The sequence below is a fragment of the Nyctereutes procyonoides genome, unplaced genomic scaffold, assembly GCF_905146905.1.
Source record: "Nyctereutes procyonoides isolate TBG_1078 unplaced genomic scaffold, NYPRO_anot_genome, whole genome shotgun sequence".
Classification (NCBI taxonomy): domain Eukaryota; kingdom Metazoa; phylum Chordata; class Mammalia; order Carnivora; family Canidae; genus Nyctereutes; species Nyctereutes procyonoides.
The window spans coordinates 17453519-17476099 of NW_026575125.1; the positions used below are offsets into that span (position 1 = coordinate 17453519).

Below are 22581 nucleotides of genomic sequence, written 5' to 3' on the forward strand. Positions count from 1 at the left end.
TAATCCCTTTCACTATTTTTTATATTCCCCAAATGAATGGTTTTTATTTAAATTTAATTTGCCAATATACAGTATAACACCCATTTTTGTGCATTTCAAAAAATATTCTTCCTTTGATTTTTTTTAACCATTTAAAAATGTAAACACCATTCTTGATCCACAGGCCATATAAAAACAGAGTGCACATACATTTCCAAAAAGTGTTTATTGTACATCCCTTGGAAGCATCAATAGGTTTTGGAAATATTTTGAGACTTCCTCAAGTCAGAGGAATTCCACAGACTGATATACATGCAAACATATTTCTAGTTGTGTTTCCAGTGGGCATGGCCTGTTTGTTTATGTGGAGATTCTAAAAACCTTCTGTTTCCTCTCAGAGGAAAACCTCAGCCAAAACTTTTCTAAACATCTAAAAGCTAAAGTTTAGAGAGATCTAAAGAAGATAACCAGATCCCAAAACCAATCTGTCGGCAAATGTTTAAGGCAGGGATTGGGAAACCTTCTGTGAAGAGCCAAGTAGTTAATATTTGAGGCCTTGCAAGCCCATGAGATTTCTGTCTAAACTGCTCAAAGTCTGCCATTATAGTACGAAAGCAGCTGTACATACATGAGGGATGTGGCTGGGCTCTAATAAAGCTTTGTTTATGGACATTGAGATTAAATTTCAGATCATTTTTTGCATTTCAAAAAATATTCTTCCTTTGATTTTTTTTAACCATTTAAAAATGTAAACACCATTCTTGATCCACAGGCCATATAAAAACAGACAGAGAGCCTCATTTAGCCTGCAGGCCTTAGTTTACCAACCCCTGGTTTAGAGCCTCTGGGTGAGAGAATGACGATGGGTAGAATACTGAGGAGTAAGGAGTCAGGGCAGGAAGATTTCAAAGAAAGCAAAACATGGTTCCTGCCAATAGGAATATATCATTTTGTTGAGGATCTCAAAGTCACACACTTGAAATTGCTTAAGAAAAATTAAAGAAAAACAAAAAAAAATTAAACAGCAACATAAAGTCAATGAGTACTAATGATTGTACAACTGCAACTGACTTTAAAAATGTGCTAAGTGGGGATCCCTGGGTGGCGCAGCAGTTTAGCGCCTGCCTTTGGCCCAGGGCATGATCCTGGAGACCTGGGATCGAATCCCACGTCGGGCTCCCGGTGCATGGAGCCTGCTTCTCCCTCTGCCTGTGTCTCTGCCTCTCTCTCTCTCTCTCTCTGTGACTATCATAAATAAATAAAAAATTAAAAAATAAAAAAAAATGTGCTAAGTGGATATAAACTTTAAAAAAAAAAAGTCTGGTAAGGAGACTGGCTGATTAATGAGGAAATAACTTACTGGAGGAAATGATTGTGAGCCTGATATAAAGTCAGCAGCAGAGGAGAAGAGAAAATGTTTCATTCAATATGAAGCTTTTCTATGTAATGCCTTCAAATAGCACTCTGATTAAATTAGGGTGAAATAGGCACCCATCCTTCCTGAAATTACACTGAATTCTAGTAGAAAAGGTACTCTTAATATAATACAGAAAATGAAATGTAAGAAAGTACAAATCAAGTTCTGTAGAAATTAGACTGGAGAGATTGCTTCCAGGAGGGGAATAGGGAAAGGCTTTATGCCGATACCATTATTTGATCTCATTCTCACAGGATGAGAAGGCAGTAAAGTAAAGGAAGTAACAAAATAAAACATTCCTGAGAGTGGAAGCAGCATGGATACTTCCACAAATAACATGGAAGCAATCTCCCATCAAGTCAGTGTGCAAAGGCAAATCCCAGCCAGGACTATGAAGTGTCAGGCCAGTTGATAAGCCACATTTCTTCATTGTTAAAAGTTTGTTTAAGGAATAAACCTTTCATGCTTCAACTTAATTTATAGGCCTAAAATTGTGTTAATAGCACTAAAAAAAAAAACCTAGCCTTTCTTTTCAGATTTTTTTAAAGGCATAAGACGGTTCTTTATAGGCGCATACAGATTTGTTTCTGATTTTAAGATACAAGAATTAAAAGTGAGCAATGTACTGACAGGAAAATGAATCTTTGAAAAAAAGTTAATTTACATGAATGAGGAATCTTGGATTTCCAGGCTTAACCCTTGTATTTCATCACTTTGAAGCTTAACATGGTCTTGATTTTAGTGAATTTTCTTTGTACTTGGTATAATATAGCCTAATTTCATTAAGGATTAAAGAACTGGTAAGTTATATTGCACATGCAGGTTCCAATAAGTATTCAGTCTATGGATTCATGCCACCTGATCATGTGAGTATATATTTTAGTGCCTTCTGGAGTGGTAGACACTCATTGGCAGAAAAGCTAATAGTTAATAATTCACGTCTCTCTTGCTAGCACAACGAAACCAGAATCTCTGAAATAATTTGCATTTTCACATAGAATATGTATTCTTTAGGCATTCTGACATAGGTCAGAAACATGAAACTTCCTACCTTCTGCATAATTAGGTCTCATGGTATTCTATATAGAAAACAACTGGATGCATGTGTCTATTTCACACTTCTGTAGAGTTATTTGACATCTCCTGAGTACTGTTCTCAGTACTGAAGTTTAAACTTCATACAAAATATAGCTCCTCGAGGGTTGGGAATCTTTCACAAACATGCAAAGGAGGAACTGCCAAACACTGTTTTTATTTAAGTACCCAGTGCAGCTTGGAAGTGACTCTTGCATTGATTTAAATAAAAGTTTAGTGAATTGCTGTCTTTAGCTACAGAAGTATAAAGGATGTGGGCTTCTCTTTCATTATTTGTTGTTGTACTTAGAGAAAACAGGGTTACACTAAATTATGCCAAGATCACAATTTGGCTAGTTGTCTGCTAATCATTTTTCTATATTTTTCCACCTTCAAGTCAAACATTCATGACACATTATTTTCTGTCATACATAAGGACTTTCTAAAGCTTTAATGACATAAAAATGAATGAAATATATTGTATTTTTTGGTGGTTCTAGATTAAAAAGTCATTTTTTCCAATTATCTTTTTTATATCAACCTGAGAAGTAACGTGAAAATCTTCCTGTTCTATTGACAGCACTGTTTATTCATGATTAGTTACTTATAAAATTGAGTAGCATGCAAGAGACATTAAAAGCTCCATTTATTTTGTGCTAAATAGAAAACTAAGAAAAATAAATTAATTTGCTCTTAGAATGCAAATCAAACTGGTTTCAGCCTTTGAGCAAACAGGTGTCTGTACTTTTCTACACAAACCCCAAGTAAACCATGACTGAATTTTCTGTGGAGTTGCCTCTCCGGCATTGGTCTCTCAAAGACACACAATGTACTGTGAGAAATAAAGTTAATTTACAAAGTGGGAATTCAGTCTTTTCTTTGGCAACCCAAGAAAACTATTGATGGTACTTTTTAGTAAACCAAGAATTACATGGAATAGTGGACTATAATTCTTCCTAATTCAGCTGAGGAGGAAAAGTAAAGAGAGACTTTCCCACATCTGTCACTTGTAATGGTAGCTATAGAGATCTTGATAAAATGGTGAGCATCTCCTTCTCAACATGCTAATAAGGACCACTTGAGGTGCTAATTCCTTGAGATCCCCCAATGTATCAGTGCAAAGGTCAAGAAGAAACTCAACACAGGTGCCACAGTTTCAGGAAATAGTGGGAAGGGCAAGAGCAAAGTAATCTTGGCCAAACCATTGCTTGGGGGTGTGATGGGGGGAGTGCTTAATCTCTTCACCTCCAGGAATGACTTTCCTGTAGTATTTCAAGCTCCCACAAAACTACCTAACCCAGGTCCCAGAGCTTCAGAATTCACTTTTCATTGCTGGAACTTGTTGTAAGAAGGAAAAAAAAAACTAATGTCCAAGGAGTTAAACACAAGGCACTTATACCTCCTGTGTGACTGCCCTACTGCCCTAGCATGCTACCTATAAATCCTCCCAAGATCAGGGGTCCTAATAATTTTTTGAGTGCTATCAAGGTGCAAAGCACTTGAACATATGTTACCTTATTTAATACCCACACACACATACACAAAACTCTGAAAGGCAGTTATCATTAGCCCCCTTTTCCAGATGTCGAAACAGACTCAGATTTAGTAACCATTATAAGAACACAGAGATGGTAAGTGGTACAGCCAAGAATTGAACCCACATCTGCCCAACTATATAGTTCATGCTTTCCCCACCATTTTTGGGTACCTCTCTGGGCAACTACATCAATTCATATTTGAGGGGAAACTCAGTACACCAGTTGTCACCAGCATGGTCCACTGTAAATACCAGACACAAATTTAGATTAACTAGTCTCTGCTTATCTTTTAGTCAGAGGGAATAATTAAAATAGGAATAGCATTTTCAAAGTTTTTATATTTTGAGATCTGAACATAATAATCTTCATTGCTAAATAATTGCTCTTCAGGATAGCCAGAGTTAATAGAGGAGCCGGGGGCAGGGAGGCTTAAAGAATCATGAATATAAGTCAAATTAAATTCTCCCATTATGTCATACAAAAAAGCCCTAGTGACAGTCCTCCAAGGTTTAGAGCAAGATGATTTCTTAGTTCAAATCCCAGCACTACAACTTCCTATTCAAATATAGTAAGTCTTCAATAAATGTTAGCTATACTTATTAACAAGCACCATGAGAAAAAATATATAAATATTACAGTGTAGGAATTCCTGGGTGGAAAGAAGTTCCTGCAAAAATAGGTGCCATGATTTTTCACCTAAATCGGAATATCACTTAAGCCTTATGATGGTTCTTTTGTGATTTGGATTTTCGTAATAAGGAACATTTGCTCTAATACTTTTTCTCTTATCACCTGAAATGCATATGGGTAGTACTTGTAGGTTTTTCCTTGTAAATTTTATAAAGAATTACCCCAGAGTTAAGAGTGGTTGAGATGTTAGTGAAACACATTCTGATTCTTGGCCTTTATGCTCTATTTTACTTACTCAACTGATTTATCTCTCAGAGTTTTTTCCCTTCCCTCTTGCCTGAGGTCTGCCAAATCTAGCGGCTTACATTTTCTACCCTTTTAAGTAGTTCTGGAAGTTTGGAACTTACGGCCCACATCAGCAAATTTGCCCTTTTGCATTTGGCAAGAATCAGGGTTTGCCATGTGTTTCCAAGTAGAGGTGGGAGTATGGTGTTATAGAGATTCATGTCAGCATGACTCTGGAAACAGCGATTGTTAGATAACCGGTGAACTAAAGCCAGAAAAGAGAATTGAGAACGTTATTTTTGGAGCTGTTTATATCTGTAGAGATCTACAGCAGTATATATATTGCTTTTCTTTGAGTGTTCGTCTTTAGGGTGAAATGATACACCTTTGAGAGGCATCATGTGATATCATTCATTAATTGAAGATTCGGGATAATTTGGCCTGGAATCTAAAGCACCCTAAACCTGATTTGCCTTATGCAGTGTCTTTTTCGTACCTCCTTAAAATTATAGCTATGTATAACTGCTTGCTTTAAAGGCTGGAATGAGGTGATTGTATTCTTCCTTCTTCCTCAAAATCCAGCTGAAAATAAAAGTCGGTGGGCCTGGAGTAGGAGGTGCTGGGGAGCAGGATGTAGAAGTGCAATTTAAATTTCCTTATGTTAGCTGGTAGTATCTGTTCCTGAAAATATGACTAGAAACATTTAATAGAATGTTGTTGTATCCTTGTGTGTGAATTTACAGATTACTGGAGTGAGAGTGACAAGGAAGAAGCAGATACTCCATCAACACCCAAACAGGACAGCCCTCCACCCCCCTACGATACATACCCACGGCCTCCCTCTGTAAGTTGACCACAGGCATGGAAATAATTTGATATCAAAATCTTTGACCTGAAGCATCCCTTTGTATGTTAAAAATAATTATATAGTGAATTGCATGTCAGACCTCAGGATTCCTAAGAGGAAAGAAAATAGAGAATGTAAAAGCAATAAGGGGGAAATTTTTTAAGTATGCAAAGACTGTTGAATCAGGAGAAACAGTCACCACAGAGTCCAGATATAATAAGTATTGGCCCATGTTTATTTTTTAAAAAAATCCTATTTGTGTCAGAGTAGCTTTCATGGAAATATCAGCAACAAAAAAAGATTTCTTATAAAAAGATGTGTAAATGGACCTTATGTATTTCCACACTAATAAAGTCCATTCCTGTGGCCTTCAGAAACAACTCCTAAAATTTGATACTATATCTGTATTGGACATGTTTTAACATACAGCTTTGTACACAGTCATGGGATCTGGTTTAATGTCTGTGTATATATGGTACTCCAGACTTCTTTAACCTGTGTAAATTAGTCTGTGTATAGACTGTACTTTAATCTTTTAACGGGATAAACAACCTGTCCTGGTTTTCTTGGGCTATCCTACTTTATGCCCATTTCCCATCAGAATTATTAAAAACATCTCAGTAGCGTCCCAGTTTCCACAATGCATTGCCTGCCTGGTTATGGCATCATAAGAGTCACTTCTGCTTATCTTGGGACTGAGTCTTCCATGTAGGAGATGGAAGCTGAATTTAGGTGACAACAGCAGCCAACCTAATTCCAACTCCATATTACTCTAGAGGATTTTAAATAAGAAAGGCGCTACACAAGATGTTGGTATAATTTGAGGCCACTTCTCAACCATGGCTGTGCAAAAGCATCATCTCTGGAACATTTTTAAAATGCAGGTGCTCAAATCCTATGCAGACATTAAATCAGAATATCTGGAACTACAAACAGCTCACTGGACTAGACTGTGGACCTTTTTAGCACAGGGACACTGTTGGATTGGTCTGCATATCCCCATGGCCTTGCACAGCACTGGCACTTATTTTTTAAATGGTTAATAAATATTTCTGAAGTAAATGAATGCGTGCTTTTGGCCGACAACTAAAAGGGAAGCCACAGTTTTAATAACAACGTTTGATAGCAATATCTCTTACCGAAGAATGGTTCCAAAATGTGTGCGTGTTTCTTTAATAAATGCTGCAGTTTACTGAGTGCAGCAGAATGCAGGGATGAGCGAGAGAAATGAAATCATGAAGTCAGTGACAAGACATAGCTCATACCATATTTTCCCTTTTTCCCTAAAACACCAGGGCCTGAATAATTCCTTGAAAATATTTCTAAAAGAGGAAGTAAGGGAAGCTGCTGCTTCAGGGAACAGCTCTTTAATCATAGCAACTTGGGGGTTGCTATGCAAGGAGGAAACCATTTACATGTTATTAACGTGGGAAAATAAACTGCCCCCAGAAGATGCCACTTAAGTTCCCTTCCTTTACCCAGAGGGGCAGCATGTGCTTTCGCTTCAGCCAGGCTTGTCCTGGCCACAGCCTCAGCCCCATTTGCCATGATCACATTTGACACATCTGGCTCCTCTTGCCAGAAAGGAGGCGGGGCTGATCTTGTCAGCCCCCAGAGCTAGGGTAAGCCTCGTCCCCAGTAGGGGTGCCTGCAAGACTTTCACAGCATTCACTTGATGCCAGTCCTTTTTCTTGGTTGTGCTTTGTGCTATATACTACATACTCCCAAGCTTTAAATTCCAAGAATAAAAATATCCCATTTTTCTTTTGTGTTTATGTGCCCCGAGGTGCCCATGCTCAAGGCAAATGCTGATCCCCATCAGGATATAATCTCATCTTGCCTCTATAGTTTTAACTCTCCACAAAGTGCCACAAATTGGCAAGACCCTACGAAAGCTTTTCCTTGGGGCCCATGGGAGCAGACATTCTCCTGTGAGGAAGAGGAGGGGTTCTGTCTTATTATAAGCATCCTGTTTTCACACCCAGAGGCCTCTCCTCACCCTCATCCCCAAACCCCACACAATCGGGAAATACAGATTTGGCAACAATTGTCCGGGGTTTCAAATGTATAGAGATTTTTTAAAACTCCAGATTTTCTTTCGTTGCTGAGTATTTCTTACATAAGCACTCAGATTTTCTTATGCTTCATTGTTGTAGAATTTTGCTTTGCATATTAATAGGTCAGATTTTTCATGAGAGTCTGGTAGAGCTGCATTTCAACCCTCCTCATCTCAGTCCCTCAAAAGATCAGCTGAGGCCCGACTTTGAGATGTCCGTAAACTTAACTAGTCATTCACTTGACTGGTAAATGTTAGCTAGTGGAAATCTAACATGTGCCTTGCTGACAGAGGTGGCCTGTTACCTCTGTGGAGGCTGATCAGAGGCTCCTTTCCACAGATGAGTTGTGCCAGTCCTTACGTGGAAGCGAAACACAGCCGGCTCTCTTCCACAGAGACCTCTCAATCACAGTCCTCCCACGAGGAGTTTCGCCAGGAAGTGACCGGGAGCAGTGCAGTGTCCCCCATTCGCAAGACAGCCAGTCAGCGCCGCTCCTGGCAGGATTTAATCGAGACGCCCCTGACAAGCTCAGGATTACACTATCTTCAGACTCTGCCCCTGGAGGATTCTGTCTTCTCTGACTCCGTGGCCATCTCCCCGGAGCACAGGAGGCAGTCCACTCTTCCAACTCAGAAATGCCACCTCCAGGATCACTATGGGCCGTACCCCTTAGCTGAGAGCGAGAGGATGCAAGTGTTAAATGGAAATGGGGGCAAGCCTCGAAGTTTTACTCTGCCTCGAGATAGTGGGTTCAACCACTGCTGTCTGAACGCGCCGGTTAGTGCCTGTGACCCACAGGATGACGTGCAGCCCACAGAGGTGGAGGAAGAGGAGGAGGAGGAGGAGGAGGAGGAAGGGGAGGCAGCAGGGGAAAACATAGGAGACAAAAGTAAGTATGTTGGAGATGCTTAGCCTGTGTACACAGAGTCCTAACCTTTTCAAACTTCTTATTTTAAGAAAATATAATTTTGTTTCCCTTTTTTCTTAAAATAATGGTCTTGCTGCACAGGAAGTTAAGGTATCCCTTGCTGCTTTACTTTCAGAACTTGTGTAACATGGGGGACAAAAAGTGAACAATGAACCCTATACCCCAGGACACCCAAAGCTAGAGCAAATGGTTTTCTCCAATTACTCACTTCCCTCTTCAGGTTAATGCTAGTCATTTCTTTTTCTTCCTCCTCTCATCCAAAAACTTCTCCCTTACATGCATCATCCCTTTGGTCCACAGTAATTGCCCCCTGAGTTTGGGGTAAGAAACTAAATGCTACAAGCAGGGTGTTAGGAGAACCTTGGTTGAATATATAAGTGAACACACGCACGCACGCACATATGTGTGTGTGTATATATATGTATATGTATACATATATACATATATATACACACAACTTCTCTTCCCATCATTAAAAGATTTAAAGAAAAAATTCAGAAGAGTTTTTCCAAAAATAAATTTCAAATGACTCTTCTGTCAACTCCAAATAGCTGAAATAACCAGTTTCCAAAAGCATTTATTTACTTTCAAGGTATGTATGTTGATTGCAAAAGTCAGTTTATGTGAATCAACCCTTAAGAGAGACAAAGTCAATTAAGTAATCTTCTGATTTGTTGGCATTAAGAATATGTTTACTGATTATCAAGTCCTTTATTCAACATGCCCTTCCAAGCATCTGTTTATAATTAACATGCTACACCACTCCAGAAACCCAGGCTAGTTTCAGGGAAAGGCTAGAACTCAGTTATATTACTTAGAAAAATCTGAGTTTGGCTGTAAGTCCTAAATGTAAAATTACCTCCCCCCCCCCGCAAAATAGTGTTAAAGTAGTAGTATAAAACTGTTTTGCATGTCTTTATTCAAAACAAATTTTGGGCCAGTTAGTGCAGATGTCCCAAGCCAGTGTTGATGAAACCACAGTTGCTGGTTTGGTCCCAGTAGCGCGCTAGATTTCTCTTTTTAAAGGATACAGGCAGACTATATTCCTCAGCCTATTTTGTGAGTATACAAGACTTTGATTGTGGAATATAGAACTGTTAAGTTCTTCATCACAACTGGAAAAACAACTCAAAACTCACAAAGGACCAGCAGGTCAGGAGCCTCTTACCCATGTTAAACTTGGCTTATTTAAAATAAGGGTCATTTTGGAGATTATTAACAAAAAAATACAGTAGACTTCCTTTTATGGTATGGATCTTCGTTGAATTATTCAATGGGAATTAAATCATATCTTCTACCATCAAAATATGAGTTGCTTGTAATAAAATTCATATGTTAAAGTAGTTTCCATGTGAAGTGTGTTTTAGCCATGATCTCTCTGAGGAGCATTACAAAAGGTATACTATTGGTGCAGGAAAAAGTAATTACCATCTATTACCTGCTAAGGCCTCCCAGCATTCACATTCATCAGAGATTATGGAAGAGTCTGGTGGGAGAAATATCTAGGAGCCATGTTAGGCCTCTATAGGATTTCTGGAAAGCATGACAATACATTTTTACTGTTATGATGTTTACCAGAATTAGTACATTGTTTTTCTAAAATTTAACTAAAGAGGAGTTAGAAACTTCGTTTCAACTGTCATCCAGGTGCTGCACAACTGCTATAACTATGTGAGGTTTGTTCAGTATTATACAAACATATTGGGGAAAAATACTTTTATCTTTGCCATTTAAAAATAGATTGTGTTGACATTTGCACATCCCCCTGGAATAGAGAATTCTGTTCAGAAAACATCCTCACGGCTGCAGGTAGAAGTCACGGATGCTACCTTTTCACGTAAGCCAGTTACTTCCGGGTTCCTCCTGGCCATGTGTGAGGGAGTTCGGGAAAGGAGAAGGCGCGTCCCAGGGCCCAAAAGGAAAACCCGAGCCCAAAGAGCATCTGTAGTTAGATGGCTTTCGAGTTTGTTCTTCCAGTGTCTTTTTTGCTGTTCTGTTCATTGGGTTTGTTTTTACCGTATAGATGCACTCCTGAGTTGGTGCAGTTTTCCTTCACATTCCCAAATGAGTCAAGAGGGCAGTTATTTGATACTTTCCATCTCTTTCAGTGGCTTTTTTTTTTTTGTAGAATAATTGGGTTAAGGCAGAACAACCTAAGGAAGTGTGTCCATAAATCTAGCATTGCATGCTTTGTCTAGGTTCAATATCATGGGACAATGGATGCTATTCAGCCAGTTCTACTTCACTAGGGTGGCTATGCACTCTTTCAGGGCCCCATTTCTTTCTGGGTATTTCCCCCCAAATCTTGCCACTTGTTGATATGTCAGTGTTCTTTGGACCTTTCTCAGCAGAGCAGTGCATTTGATGGTTGCCTAGTAGAAGATGCTTTTTATTTAAAGGAATGTGTGTTTGCCTTCCTAATGATGGATTTACTGCATTGCTGTTTTTAGCATTGAGGAGTGTGCATTTTGATGAAAACTTCATTTGAGGAACATCAGCTTTAAAATCAGTGTTTTCAAAAGAATCTTTAAGGCCTAGTTAAGGGGTGTCGTGTTCGTGACTGCCCTGGGTTGGCCATTAGGAGCAAGTATTCCAAGCTTCTTATTCAAGTTAAGCTACTGCGTGTTAGTTATATCAACAGAGCAAAAATTATACTCACGAAAGAAGCAGGGGCCGTCCCATCAATCTCAGACTTATGACAGGCCCTCCAACAGGGAGCACTCACCATGTTGCCCACAAGTTGGCAGGCACTGTGTTTGTCACAGTCGAAGTACAGCAGTGGTATGTTACTAACTGTCCTGCTCGAGGCCAGCATTGGGTTTGACCTAGTAAGGTGAATTTGCACTAATCCAGTATAGATCTGCAGAGGAAATAAGTTACATGTCTCTGGCTCCAAATATTTGTTCTCAGCTTACCAAGAAATTTAAAATACGAAGTGTCAGGCAAGTAGGCAGGAGTAATGGAAGAAAATGTGAAAATATAACCTATCTTCTGCTTTGTAGATGAAGAGTTATGTCATCAGCCAAACTCCTCTCTTACCATTTATATTTACCTTAACTTTATATAATATGTTATATATCATATAGTGCTTACAAGTTTACAAAGCAATCTAAATAGCAAGCTGTACCTAAATCAGTGACTTAGATGTGTTTTTTTCAATTTCTCAGCTTATGAGGTGTAAATTTAGCCTTCTTTAGAACAGTCTTCAATCTGTGTTCTCATGGTTGGACTACATTTTTTCTTATTTTGAAATTCAATTATTTAACTGAATCATACTATGATTTTTCACAGGCTGAACTCATTTTGATGTAAAATGGATGGTATTAAAAGTACACAGATGAGACCTGTCTTGTTTTCCTTTGACTGAAAAGTCAGCTTGCATATTAATTATCTTGACCTACTTCACTGGCATTTGGGAAAAGACAAGTAATTTCCTATTATCCCAATTAGCAGTTCCAAAGCTTACTGAGATGTGGGCCTTATAATACCTCAGTTAAATTAAATTATAAATTATGTCAGCCTATGCAGCTTCCAAGGAATATAAATCATAAAAGTGTGGACAAAATATAAAGATATACTTCATTCAGAAATCATCTGCCATAACACTAAAATACTGTTTTGGTTAATGCAGTTTGAAGTCTACTTAGAATAGCTCTCTTTTCTTTGCCATACTATGCAGTTTAGATAAGGTTTTCAAAAACTGTATCCTTTTAATTCTGCTGATTTCCCTCTTGGCAGTTATAAGGATACTCTTTACTAGCCATACATTCTTGGTGCCTCCAGGTACTCAGTGAAGTTATAATGTGTTCTTTTTCATTGTCTTAGAGATAACCTACCAGTATTCTCGCTTAATTTACACATTTATTAGCTTAGTCTTAGAAATCTAAAGCAAAACCTAGGGTCTGGTTTTTTGTGGGGTTTTTTTTGTTTTTTTTTTTTTTTCAGAGGAGGGAGGGTGGATAAAATCTGTTACCTTATAGATAAAATGCACATCAGGTTATCCAGCCAAGATATTTACTGATGCTTTCAAAATGAGGTTTTCTGAGAAATGTATTTTAAAGTTATTTTTTAATCTAACCTCCTTTGCACAACATCGATATGTTAAAAGCTGTGTAAAATATGCAGCTCAATGGCCTAATATCTTAAATTATCTAGCAGAGAGGATAGATAATGACTAACAATATAGTGCAGAAGAAGATAGATTAATCCTCTTCAATCATTTTAAGGGTCCTAGAGTAATTTTCTGAAGAGCCTCTAAAAGCCATGTATTTTATTTTTAAGAACATCCAGGTACAAAGTATGTGGGCAAGGGGAAGATACTCCCAGAATATGAAATTGTGCAGGAGGGGAAATAAAGGATCAAGTTGAAAATAAAAGCATTGATGCACGTTTTACTGTTTTATTGATCGTTGAGATCACTTCTGCACAAACACAAAGAATTTAGAAGGACATAATCATCAATAGTATCTTCAATTATAGTTCAGGTCTAAAGGAAACAGATGGAAAGGCTGTATGAGCAACATGAATAAAAAAGACATGCAATAACTGAGAAAAAATAACAGAGAACCTTAAATACCACTCTTTTGTGAAGTTTAAGGGCATTATTCTTGGCTGGTTATGTAACAAGTATATATAAAGAACACAGAAAAATCTAGAAAGTAGTAAACAAATGTTCTCTTAATACCATATTTTCTGATTTTGAATATTAGATATAAAATAGAGTCTAACTATATGCTGATACTGGTTATAGGTTGGATTTGTAATCATACCTCCCTCAGTTTTTGACTTAAATATGAGGAAAAATTATCAGGAAGTTCAGAGGTGGGTTGTTCTGAACTGAATCTTGTAGCTCTGTAGCATCAGGCTTCTATTCACTTTTCTGTAATGCGAACAGCTCTAAGCATCACTTCTTATAAGACACCGTGCAGAGAGCCAAAGACCAGCCAGGGATGCCCTATCTTTAGTCCTGTTTGTAAGATCAAGGAAAACTTTTCCTAGATCCTTCCAGCAGACTTAGCTCCATATTTCATTGGCCAGGGTTGTATCATATGCGCAAATAGCAAGGGAAATAGAATAATTAGGAGTAGGTGAGACTAACCCTGATTTGTTTTTAAGATCATAAGGAAAAAAGATGTACCAAACTGCTTGTCATTACTATCCACAGGAGCCTCTCCACTATTATGTATATCCTCAAATTTGTTCAAGCAACGTGGCACTCTTTTAACATATATATGCAAACATACACACAAGATCACATCACATCATTTAAGTCTCAGCACTAATGAAATGTTAGATAGCTAAAAGGAGATAAATATTATGTAAACCTGAAAATATATCAAGTTAGATATAATTATTGTTGACTTTTGAAATGAAGAAGCATATTTTCCTGTAAACGCTAAGTGATTGGAACTTAGAATACAGTCTCCAGAGATATCCCTCATTTAAATCCTTGCTTTGTCACTCTTCTGCTTGCAAGTGGTGGTATGATGGATCAAGATATTTAACACCTTTGGACCTCAGTGTCTTCATTGTTACATGATGTGGTAACAGTATCTACCTTACATCATGTGGTAATAATACATGAGGTTACATAAGAATCAAATAAGGTAATACCAGAAAGCACTTAGTTTCCATATCTGACACACCTTAAGTCTTCCAATAATTTTTTTTAATTATGTAATTTATGTAGATTTTATGCATATTTGGATTTAGGCAATGAGGGCAATTATAATACTTAAATAGTGAATTAATCCTAGCAAACCTCAGTAAATAACATTTACCTGACTACGTGCCCTAACTTTGTTCAGTTCCAACTATTGAGTCGAACCATATGAATTGCTGATTTATAGGTCAAAATGATGAAATATCAGCATTTTTGTACATTTCAACATAATACATTAGCCATATCCTAGGAGCTAAAATAGAAATGTCCCTCATTTTACATTATCATTCACTATTCCTTTCCTTTTTGGCTTTGAACATTTGGGAACTCAAAAGAAACCTTGTATTCCAAATAGCAATAACTTTATATATGTTTACTGAAATATGTGTTTATAGATGCCATTCAGGACTTCATTCACATATTTTTCCCTCCAAGAGTTCTATCCTGATAACCTAATCCGATCCAAAGGACCCCTCACCACCATAACCACCACTAATCATTCTCTGATATATTACCCTGTTTTATAATCTTCACAGCTTTATCACTCTGAGTATGATATCAGATATTGTCCACAGATTTTTTCCATCTCCTCCCACCAGAATATAGGTTTCTGAAGAGCAGGGATTTTATTCTTATTTTGTATACCCGGTGCCTAAAACAACATGTGGCCCATGGTAAGCCAGACACTATTGGATGAATGAATAAATAATAGTAACCCCTTTTGTCACCAGTTCTTTTCCATTTTAGTATGTAATAGTTACAGCTGAAGTTAATGTTTTATCCGTCGTGTGGCATAAAACAGGAATAAAACCATTGCAAAATTCTTCATTTTGGGTATTTTGTAAAGAGAAGGACAATATTGCATGTTCAGCATACCCTCTTCATGCTGGACACCACAAAGCTGGGATGCAGATAACTAGAATTACTGCTCTTTGTGTTATGGCTCATTTAGAGTCACCTTCTCTACTATTGAAACTGTACTTTCCTGATTTAATCCCATTTCAAATATGAAAGCCAGAAGAATATGACATGTGAGAGAATCAATTCATTGTTGGAAACCAGATCTTCCAACAGCCCTGGACAATTGTTTTTCCTAACAAAATCTGCTGTCTATGGAAGGAAGGCTGGCTCCATTGGTGGATGAAGCCACCTAACTTCATCTTGTTTCATTTGTAAAACGTGTTGAAATTGCAACTTGTACTTGAATGAATGAATAACCAATAGCCCTGCAGTAGCCAGGAAAATAATCTCAGGAATGTTAATAAGCAATGAAGCCAGATTTAAATGTCAAAACAATGCTAGATGCTACAGAGTCACACCAGCAGAAGATGTGGCCAAATAAGAACTAAAGTTCATATAAAAGGATGACAACCCCTCCCCAGCATAGGGAAGACAAGTTACGATTTATAGCCTGTTTTACCAAGAAAGTTGATTAGGTTCAGCCAGTTTTATTTGCTACTATTTTCATATATCAGGAAAGCAATCCACTTTTCTTCAGGTCGGTAATAGTGTATTGTCAGTATCTCAGTGGAGTAATTTCTAGCTTGTTTTTATGAGAACCTGTCATTAGTTCAGTCTCCTTTTACCTTAGTCACCCTTGTCAGAGAAAGCTGAAGATCCTAAATGCTTCCCTTTTTTCCCTCTGCATATGAAATCTACCTTCTATGGTTACCAACTACTGGAAGATGGTAGATTAAGATATAACAAGATTGCACCAAAGAACATATCTTGGAAGTTCCTAAATGTCCGCATGTTTTTCTTTTATTGTTTTAATTGAAAAGTAATAACTTCTTTATTGCTAAATAAAATAATAGTGAAAATAAAGAATAACTCTCTCTCCTTCTTACTCTCCAGAGGTAACTTCTGTTCAAGGTTAAGGTTTTAAAAATTAATTCTTGTATGAATTTGTTTTCTGCATGAAAAAGCATGTCTTTTTCCTGTCACTCCATGTGAAAAGGGAGGTGGGATATAGTTTAGTTGGTTTTCAGGTAGTTTTTCCTCAGGAATTCTTTTGATATCACCATGGTTTCTAATAGAAACAACAGTCCTTTGAGATAACTTACATACCACCTCAGAACCTGGGCAAAATCCCAGCATGTCACCCTAGAAAATGCAGCAGTTACCTGTTGACCTTTTAAAAAACAATGGGAGGAGAAATATGAGAAGAAAGAAATGACAATGGCTGTACATGCACACTTCCACCCTCTGATATGCACTCCCATACTCATCTATCAGAAGCTCAGTTGCCTACCTTCCTAATGCCTTGGTGCCATATGACTTTTGTCCAGCCTTTTTTATGGCAGTCTTCTAGTAATGTTGCCTTATCCCAAAGCTCTGTGCTGAAAACAACTAAGCCAGAGACAGCTAGCTAAAAAGCATAGCAAGTCTAGCCTCCAAAAACTAGAATGTAGAATGCAGAGATGGGCTTCAGAACCACTGTGTCTGGTCCTCAGAGTTTACCTGTAGTTTTTGGTTTTAAGTTATAAAACACTAACCTTTCTACTAAACCATCCTTCTATTTTTTCCGGTGTTCTCACTAGCTCTATTCTGATCTTTCTTATGTTAGGCCACAGGCACATCTTAATGCTAATAGTTGGTCTTTAATAGCTCTATCTATTATACTCTGAAACTTTTCCTCTAATGGAAAAACTCTTATTATGTCATTCGATAAGGAAAAAGTGCCTATTACTATATATTTTAAATGCAAAAGTGACAGTTGGTCATAAAGCAAGTATTTTAATATTTAAACCTCATACTTGATAACCTCTACAAGGTTCTTACCTCAGGAATGTAATATGACAATTTCATATGCATGTGTTTCTATTACAAGCACAAAGTATGCCAATGAAATCAAGTTTCTATTTCACAAAAATTATAGACTACATGAAAATAAGAATGACAGTTATTAAATTCATGGATTCAGTTCAGAGCTACAAGTTCTTTAACTTTCTCAGTTATGGATTCCCTAACATTTCAATATTTAGATTTAGCTTTACTAAAATGTAAACCAAACCTCCATCTTGTACCTTTGGTTTGCTGTATCAATATGTAGTCTAATTAGTTCTAAGCATGTATTCGTTTATTCATATTCATTAATTTGACCTTTTTTGTTTATTTACTACATACCAGATACTATCTTAAGAGTATATCTTCCATAGCTCTTCCATAAGTCTACTTACAACAAAAATTTATGAATTATCATTGAGAAATAAGAAAGATCCTTCTTTCTGATAACATGAAACAGATAAGTATGCAACATCTTTATTATCTTGTGCCAGTCATTTTCCCAAGTAACCAATTAATAATATTATAAAATAATTCTTTGAGAAATGGCACAACATATTGTGTTCATCTTAAGGTACTTATAGCTCATGTAAATTTGATAAAACTGGTTAGAATCAGATGAGATCACTTTTAGAGCTATTTCTGCTTTGACTCATTCCTTAAACATTATCGTTGGGGAAAATGCATTCTGGTTGCTCAGTTATACTGATGAACACAAATCAGATGTCTAACAATCTTCATTGATTTGTATTATGCAACTAGGAAGCATCTTCTTAGTCATCAAAGGAATATTAATCTATGATCAGTATAATATTATAGTCGCTCTCATACTATACTGGCATAGTATTATACTAACCATAGATTAATATTTTTTTGATGATTGAAAAGATGCTTCCTAATTTTACAGCATTGTCTAATTTTAGATAAACCTGAACCTTAGCATTTTAAACAATTTTGAACTTTCTTCCACATTTATACTCCCTAATCTTCCATGATTTTGAACGTGATATTTTTATTCTGCTATTTCTTTTTTGGTAAATCATTCATAGAATATTTTGACATGCCAAAGATCTATAAATTTAAGACCTCCAAATTTTCTCATCCATGACTTTATTAGCTTCTTTAACTATAATTTTTTCCTTAGATTATTGTTGTGGTTGTGGTTGGCCTAATTTAGAGTCTATTCTGTAAGTTATAAAATGGAAATTTTAAAACAGTCATTCACTTTAGGATTCTTGGTGAGAGAAAATAGCCCACAACTTGATATCGCTGAACTTACACTTGATACCTTTTACCTTGAGCATCTCTGCTGTTTTCTCCTTATTCTTTAACAATGCCAACATACGGGGGAGGGGCGGGTTTTGCATGTCTTTTCTAAAAAGAACAGGGAGGAGGGCAGCTTGGAATCCGTGTGGCTTTAATACAACCTTTCTGCCAACTCTGATAGTAAGTCCCACCCCCTCACTTTGTACTCTATTGTCTTTTTACACCAGGTGTAGTTGCTGGGCATCCATCTCTTGATTTAGCATCCTGGGTTCTAAGACTATTTTATTAACCTGATTAGAAAGATTTTTGCCCCAGCACTGGAGGTAGGAAAGATGTTTACCATTCCAAAGATAATTCTGTACAAATGCTGAACATCTTTGTTGAATAATTAAGTGAAAAGTTTGGCTTAACTTTGAATGTTTCTTTAGACGTGTAACACCATTTTGGCATTTTTTTTTTGGGTACACGCTACAGCGAATAGTGTCTCTCTGGTTAATACTATAGACCTCATTTAAATGCTTTATATTAAGGTAAAGAATTCATTTAATAGATCAATGGTTTTTTTATTGGAGGTGTACAATATGTGCAACGCTGTAGGTAAATATGCATAATAATTAACCATCTCACCACAGAACTTGGAGCTTGAACTATTCATTTTCTCCACTTAATACAGAAATATTCTTTATAAACTTGAAAAATTGTTATTGAGACTCTGATTGAATATTCTAGGCACTCAGATCGTACTGCCCCCAGGCAGGGGAATTCATGTTTGACAGCTCTAATTAAAAATTCACCCTCGTATTGATACCAAAACTGACTTTCTATAAGTTTTCCACTCGTGGATCTTGACATTGCAACTTAGAAAACTACAGAGCGAGTATGTAAATGGCTGATAGGTGCAAGAGGGCTAAGATAGTCTTTGAAGTTTCAGAGAACCTAGAGACTGGAAAGTGGGGGGGGGCTTTTTATTGAAATGAGGGGAAAGAGGTCCAGTGGCTACATTTGCCTGTGAATGGATTAACTGGTTTGGTCAGTTTAGCGGGTTCCCCATTCCTCAGGGTTTAAGAGTGGGCTGAGTAACCAGCTACCAGTCAGGACTACCCAAGGTAGTTGGACACTTGAACCTGATGGCTTTTTCCATCTCTAGACTTTTACAGTCCTCTCCAGCATAATGGCCTTGATTTTGCTTATTAGGCCATAGTGCCCTGTACATTGTACGTGCCCAAAATTATACAGTGGAATTCTGTTATCCAACGTATTTTGTGTTGTCTCATCTCTGAACTGAACGTATATAACCACTTTAACTCTGCGACATGAATTCTAGATAACTCACTGTCCTGGTGACCTTCATCTGTACACCCTGTTTCTTTTTAAGGTCCCCATGCCAAGTGTATTGAAACTATCACAGTACTTTATTCATAAGGATGTCATGTGAAATTTCATCACATGCGAGAAATGCTGCCCTTGGCTTTCCTCTTGTCTCTTAAAGACACTGTCCAGAAAGGAAAAGTCAGTTTAAAATGCTTCATTTTTATTAAATCCACATTGGTCCTTCAGTTGAAATAAAAAAATTAAACTCCTCCCAGTCAGACTCTATTCTAAAATGTTTCCATGGATCTATATCAGATTTATCATTTAGTTCTCTGTAAAACCCATGCTGGGCTTTGTTTGTTCGGAGAAGAGAACTCTCTTTAAGCAGTAAGTCTTGAGGGATTCTGACAGTGGCCCTAAGATAATTTCCAGAAAGTTTCTTCAGTTCCTAAAATTTTTCTGCTGGTTCAAAGAGACCACAAAGTGGGTATTAGTAGTCCCTGACCCCGAGAAGCACTTCTTTTTGAATTTCCTAGTATGAAGACTCTTCTCCATGCAGGAAAAGCTTAAAATATTTTTGAAGCCATATGTTTCTACTTTCTTGTGTCATTTATTTCTCCTTAAAAAAAAACTCTGTCTCTGTTTTTTTTTTTTACAACCCTCAGCTGAACGTTTGCCTTCCTGATGCTCTTCTTACAAGAATCAGTATTATTTTTTGTTTGTTCATTTCTAGTCACCTCTTCTTCAATGTTTTATAGAAATCTTCCTCTACCTTAAGCGTTTGCTAAGGAATCTCCCTGTAACTACCTTGACTTCACCTGCATCTCCTTTCCCTCTTATTAGGACATTTTACATTTGTATTACTGGAATTTCATTTTTTTTAACTACTGACCATTAAAAACTGGTATTTGTCTGAAGTTTTAAAGTAATATTTCTTATTACCTAGGGTCCCTATTTGGCTATGTGTTTTTTCTCCTCACCACTAGAAAAGCAAAAACAAAACCCAAAATTCTAGGGCTTCTTCTATTCCCCTGCATGTCTGGAGTGCCACTTAGTTCTCCTCTGTGGTTCAGTGTTAGATCCCAAATACTTTTTACTCATGTCTTTGTATGTTTGATTCATGAAATGATCAGGGTCTTAATGCATGCAGCAGTTATTTACATGTATTAATCTCATTTCTAATGCATTCCTCTTACAGTTAATATGTTGGTGATAAACTAAAATATTAGAGCTTAAATGATATCATCTTGTTTCCTCTTCAGAAAGTTTCATAGATACCGAGCCACCAGCTGTTATTTTACAAATAAGGGGGAAAGTGGATATAAAAATCAGGGGACCACATTACAACAATTTGCAAGATTTTTAATCTTTGTTCTTGTATCCCTCAATACCAGAATGTGTCACAATAGAGTATTAGAACCATAGATACCTTGGCCTTCTATAAAAGTTAGTAAAAAGTATGGAAATAAGAATACCAGAGATCTCTACTAACTTACTGTTTTAGACCAGAGTCCTATCCCTGATCAGCCATATTTCTTGGTCAACTGCATTCCGTAGTTCTTAAGAATTATCATTTCTACACTGTAACCCAGCTGACATCCCCTATAAGTCATAGCTTCAAATTATAGAAACAATTTGCATTCACACCTCTTCATATTAAGCCTTTTTAATAAAACAATAATGTCTTGGTATAGTAAAAAAAACTATATTATCAGTTTCTGCTCTAAAAAGATTAGGGGTGGCATTCGAATATTTCTGTTTATTGTATTACTTGCTATAATATATCCAGTGCTAGATATGTGCTGACTATATATACAGGACAAGGCTATTTCTTGAAGGTGATCTCTTTGTTACAGTTTTTAGAGAATACATGGAGAGATTTTATAATGTATGCTTTAATGAAAAGTAATAGTGAGTTCCATTGTCCATGTTCCTTGAGATTTTCACACAAAACCAGGGCTGCATCCCTCCCAACTGAATATTAACATAGTTGATGGTAAAAAACAAACTAGATTTAGCCCTTCAAAAATACATGCCTAAAGTTCATTGAGCATGTGGGTATTAAACACGGTTTCTAGACTGCACTTCATTGTTATGGAACCAAGACTAAATAAATATTAAAGAAAACTATTTTAGGGATTTATGGCTTGCAGAATACTGTGTATACCATTGGAAGAAGAAAGACATAGGTGTCCAAAAATTGGTTTTTGATCAATTATAATATGGAGAATGAAAAAGAGTGGAATCACTTTTCTTCTATAATTCCAGCCAAAATTCAGCATTTCCACCTATTAATCTGAGCCGTGAGTTTATAAATAACTTTCAGGTTTTTAGAGTTTAATAAATACACCCCAATAGTGATAATGAGACAGCCAGATGATACAAGTGACTCACTGTTTAAATATCAGTAATATTTCCGCTGCTGACATCAAATCACAGTCTTCAGTTTATGAAATGTGTAGGGAAGTTCTATGCATGACTGGTATTCAGAAATATCTTTTTAATATATTGAGATGATTAACAAAAAAACAGGAGCTTTAAGCTAATTAAACTATTTTCACAAAATGCAGAGCTATTCTATTTCATTGTGTCTTAAGTTAAAAAAAGAAAAAGAAGGAAAAAAGACAATGCAGTTTCTTTTACTTGATAGTCATCAAAAACCTACTAAACAGGGTTTGGTTAGCATCCCAAAGGTGAGTCATAAAAGCAGTCATAAACCAGATGTTTTTAACACATCATAAACCAGATGTTTTTAACACATCATATATCTGACCAATGACTAAAAACTCCAGAACACTTTATT

At 36.8% G+C, this 22581-nt stretch overlaps 1 protein-coding gene across 1 annotated transcript in view; it reads left to right on the forward strand.

Moving 5' to 3' along the window:
* The window catches only part of CNKSR2 (connector enhancer of kinase suppressor of Ras 2), a 274536-nt gene that overhangs the window by 223276 nt on the left and 28679 nt on the right, over positions 1-22581 (forward strand). The window contains exons 19-20 of the mRNA XM_055339141.1: positions 5667-5767; positions 8167-8716. Of these exons, the coding sequence (XP_055195116.1) occupies positions 5667-5767; positions 8167-8716 (651 nt within the window). The remainder of the gene's footprint in view (positions 1-5666; positions 5768-8166; positions 8717-22581) is intronic.